Source organism: Morone saxatilis, unplaced genomic scaffold (assembly GCF_004916995.1).
Source record: "Morone saxatilis isolate NCDOM2014 unplaced genomic scaffold, NCSU_SB_2.0 Contig16, whole genome shotgun sequence".
NCBI lineage: Eukaryota > Metazoa > Chordata > Actinopteri > Moronidae > Morone > Morone saxatilis.
Genome location: NW_023339718.1, coordinates 27,202,027 through 27,206,303, shown reverse-complemented (window position 1 = coordinate 27,206,303; position 4,277 = coordinate 27,202,027). Strand labels below are relative to the sequence as shown.

The 4,277-nt window shown below is 38.3% G+C and overlaps 1 protein-coding gene across 1 annotated transcript in view; it reads right to left on the bottom strand.

The window, feature by feature from the left end:
- Positions 1-2,004, bottom strand: part of LOC118325424 (olfactomedin-like protein 2A) — a 26,517-nt gene extending 24,513 nt beyond the window's left edge. The window contains exon 1 of the mRNA XM_035658102.1: positions 1,698-2,004. Within this exon, the coding sequence (XP_035513995.1) occupies positions 1,698-1,826 (129 nt within the window). The 5' untranslated portion in view covers positions 1,827-2,004. The remainder of the gene's footprint in view (positions 1-1,697) is intronic.
- Positions 2,005-4,277: the final 2,273 nt, after the last annotated feature.

Below are 4,277 nucleotides of genomic sequence, written 5' to 3'. Positions count from 1 at the left end.
ATTATTTTGGCCAAGATAATTGTGCCATTAAATGTGCTATCATCCCATGCTTAAATATCAGTAAAGAAAAAATCAACAATTGGTCAATTGGTCATACTTTGTGAAAGGATATCCATATTATCAAAACACTGTTGCAGACAAATCATATTTTCCTTTTTTTAGTTAATTTCATTTTCAAACATTATTGTATAAAATGTTTCACCTCACGGCTGTATTCTGTAAAGCACAATAAAGACACAATACCTCTACTACAATTACAGCTGTGTATTGTAAAGAATCTGGCGATATGATACATATCACGATACAGGAGTAACGGTCTTATATATTGCGATACTGTAAGCAAGGCAATGTATTGCATTTTTTAAAGTCTAATTTTAGCAAAACTGTCATAGCACAAAGAACACACCACCCTATACCCCTCAGGTTACGTTTACAGTCGATTCAAGCTTTTGAGAATCAACACAATATAACAAAAACATTTATTTATATTTTCTTACACACATAACTACAATGCTATTTCAACTGTTACCATCTCTACTTCTATACTGTTATTATTACTACTGTTAGTACTAGTATTAAAACTACCACAGTTACCATTGCCACTACTACTTGTCTTCACATATTACTACTCCTACTCACACTACTGCTTTTATGACTACTTTTACCAAATGTATGCTACGTGGCCAAAAGAATGTAGACAGCCAAACATTGAGTGGTTCTGTGCTGCAATATCAGACTTCATATGCTGCAGGGATTTTTAGTGAGGTGATGTTAGTTGTTAAAGTCTGGTTCTGGGTCAGTTCATCCTAAAGGTGCTGGATGGAGTTGAGGTTAGGGCTCTGTGCAGGTTCTTCCACACCAAACTGAAACAAACATTTTTTTAATGGAACTGGACAAACACAAACTAACATAAAGTTAGAAACACACTGATGCCTTAAATATAATCTTGAGCTTTAGCATCCTTCATTTCTTTCCCTTCATTAGAACTAAGGACCCTAGTACAGATCAAACCGGTATACTACAAACACTTCAATCACATGCTACTGTGAATACTACTACTACTTCCTATCCCTACTAATACTACTGTGGTGTGTTGACTGACATACATTGCTGTATCCAGAGCACACCATACTTGGCCATAAACATGCAACAGTGCCTCTGGTCTTCATATATAATGTGTATCTTCTGATGGTGTGTGTGTGTGTGTGTGTGTGTGTGTGTGTGTGGAGCTGGATTAGGCTGAGGGAGAGTGAGGGGTTACTGGAGTCCAGCAGCTGTACAAACAAGGACAGGCCAGATATTACTGTTACCTCACTGAGTGCCATCTCTCCCAGGCCTGCAGACACTGGACGTATCATTACATAAACCTATTGTTACTCATGTCACACAAAAGCCCTCATTGGGGGGATTACCTCCAAATCATAAAAAATGACACATAACCTGAACCATCTGCCGGCGTGAGACAGAAGATTTAAAGGTCTGGCTTTGGGAAAATGTTGGGTATCTGTCAGGTCACTAATTTGTCTGAAGCAGAGGCACCATGACATGAACATGGAGCAGGTAAGAGGTGAGCAGAGGGGGGATGTCCTGCTGTAACAGGATCTGCTGCTGTGGTTAAACATGACTGAGTCTGAGCACTTACAGTAATGTAGTGCAAAGCAATGATGCATGGTGATCCTGGAAGAACCTTTTCTTACCTTGCTCTGTGAAGACGCGTCTTTACACAAAACCAGCAGACAGGCGAACAAATTGGTGTATCTCCACATTTTCTCTTCTGAGTGTCGAGGCGCGAAGTTGAGAAAATCCACAGCGACAGTCTCTAACATTCAGTCCAGTGCCCCTATTTTAACTCCATCTCCTTCTCACACAGGGAGGATCATACACTATGAGTCCGTCGTTTGTCTGTCCGTCCGTCCGTGTGGATCTAAGTTGGTGTGTGTGCCTGTTTTGTGTGCCCTGTCTGCGCCGCGCGTTCCGTCTCCAATCCGGCGCACAGTGCGCATCATCTGTCATCCGCTGTCCTCCACTGATGGGAGGGGTTTACACACACACACACACACACACACACACACACACAGTCCCTCAGTAAGTGTATTTAGGCTGTAGACTACACAGGACGGCAGGGTTTCTTTAATAGTAATGATACTAATAATGGTGATAATAATAATAATAATAATAATAATAATAATCACGATGATGATAATAATAATAATAAAAATAATAATAATAGTAGTAGTAGACATGGCCCACATTGAGAAAGTAACACGGTTTTCAGGGGGCAGCACATTTGAGCAAACACACATTAGTTTAAAGGGCTTTTGGCGCCATCAGCTGGCCAATTATTGCTTGGAAACTCCAGTCACACTTTTGAGTCACTCTTTGAGATGATTGGAAGCAGTGTTGGGCTCAGTAATCAAATGTTTTTATTTATTACTCATTACTCGTTTTTTTTTTTCAAAAATAACATATGACTTTACTTATTACTTACCTGCTAACAGTAACTAGTTACACTGCTACTTATATTACTTTTCTGCTACTCCCCATAAAACTGGTAATTGTGTATTTTCTCCCCAGAATTCAGACTTATGACGATTCATATCCATTTTTGTTGTTAAAGCTGCAGTATGTAACTTTTATAGCCACGCCCCTGCTTGTAGGAGACTGGACTGAAATGCAGGACATGCAGCCAAAGAACATCAGCATACTGAGAGTAGTGTTTAGAGAGGAATATTATATTTGAGCTTTTGCTTGATTTAATTTTGTCTGTAAAGGCAAATATGTATGTATTTATTTATCAATGAGTTTTGTTTGCTTGAAATAAAAACAAGCCACTGAATACACATCGAGATCAAGAAATATGAGTACCTGCGTGTTAACTTAACCTAACAGTGTTTATATGACTAATTACTGAAAGGAAGTCAGGACTACAGTCATGAGAAAACATTGACGTGCTTTTATGAAAGTGAGGGGGCACAGTGAATGAAGTGGGGGAGCACTGCCCCCTGGTGCCCCCTCGTGGAGCTGACTGAAGTGTGTAGTGGGAAATGCGTAAGTGAGGAAAATGTAGCTCCCCCTCATTGATTGATGCAGTTAAAATAAAAGAGGTTGATAAACTCAGTTTGTGTTTTATATCACATGATGATGTGATATAAAACACCATTAAGCCTGACCGACAATATATTTTGGTATATGAATGTATAGAAGTTGAAATATCTACACATGTAAAGTGTTTATGGGTGTTGCAGATAGTGAGTGCTGTGCTAGTGTATTCTCTGGGTCTCCATGTATTTTACAGTCAGAGACAGTTCAGTTGGGATTCTCTGCTAAAACAGCAGGAAAATAATCTGCAACAGTGAATTTACTCTCATTATTATCTTCAGCAACATCATTATCCTCCATTCAAAGTCAGTTATAACAAGAAGCTCAAACTTGTGACTTTCTATGAATTGGAATTTAAGGAAGTAAAGAATAATTGTTGCTTTTTAAATACTGAAGACAATGGTCAAAGCTTGTTGCATAAAATCACTTTTATGCACTTCTGAGGTCAGATGCTAGACTAAGTGCAGTGGAGTAGACCTCAAATCATATTGTTTTGGAGCTGCTTACTCTGTCTACTTTTTTAATCTTTCATATATTATTTGCTGCCATGACAATCCAGATGATGGTGCTATTGGGTATTTGCTTTTTAGGTTTGTTATTCACTAAATCACTTCCTAAGATCGTACCTTTTCTCCAAGTCCCGAAATATGTTCTTAAAACACTGTTTACTAAACAACAAAAAGAGTATTAAGCTTTTGATGCACTATGACATGCACTGGTCATGAAAAATAATTCATAATTTTGGATCCTATACCACAGCCTTACCAAATGACTATTTATGTGCTCGGGAGCTTTGGTAGCAATGTGAATTGAATATTAGGAGCTTCTGTGTGAATGAATATCTAAATAGTCTAATATTCAGGTCCAGCACTAGACCCTACTTATTTAATAAGCATTTTATCTCACAAAAGGTAAAATAGCAAAAACAGCTATTTATATGTTTTTCTAGAAATATCCCGCTGGCCAAATTGAACCTTATGGTGGGCCCCACCTTAGGCAGCTCTGGTTTACCTGAATATTTGTACATGCTGTTAATTATTTAATAATTCAGTCTGGATTTAGAGTTCATCACAGCACAGAGACAGCTCTGGTTAAAGTTAGTAATGACCTTTTGATTGCCTCTGACAATGGTCTTGTCTCTGTACTTGTATTATTAGATCTTAGTGCTGCATTTGACA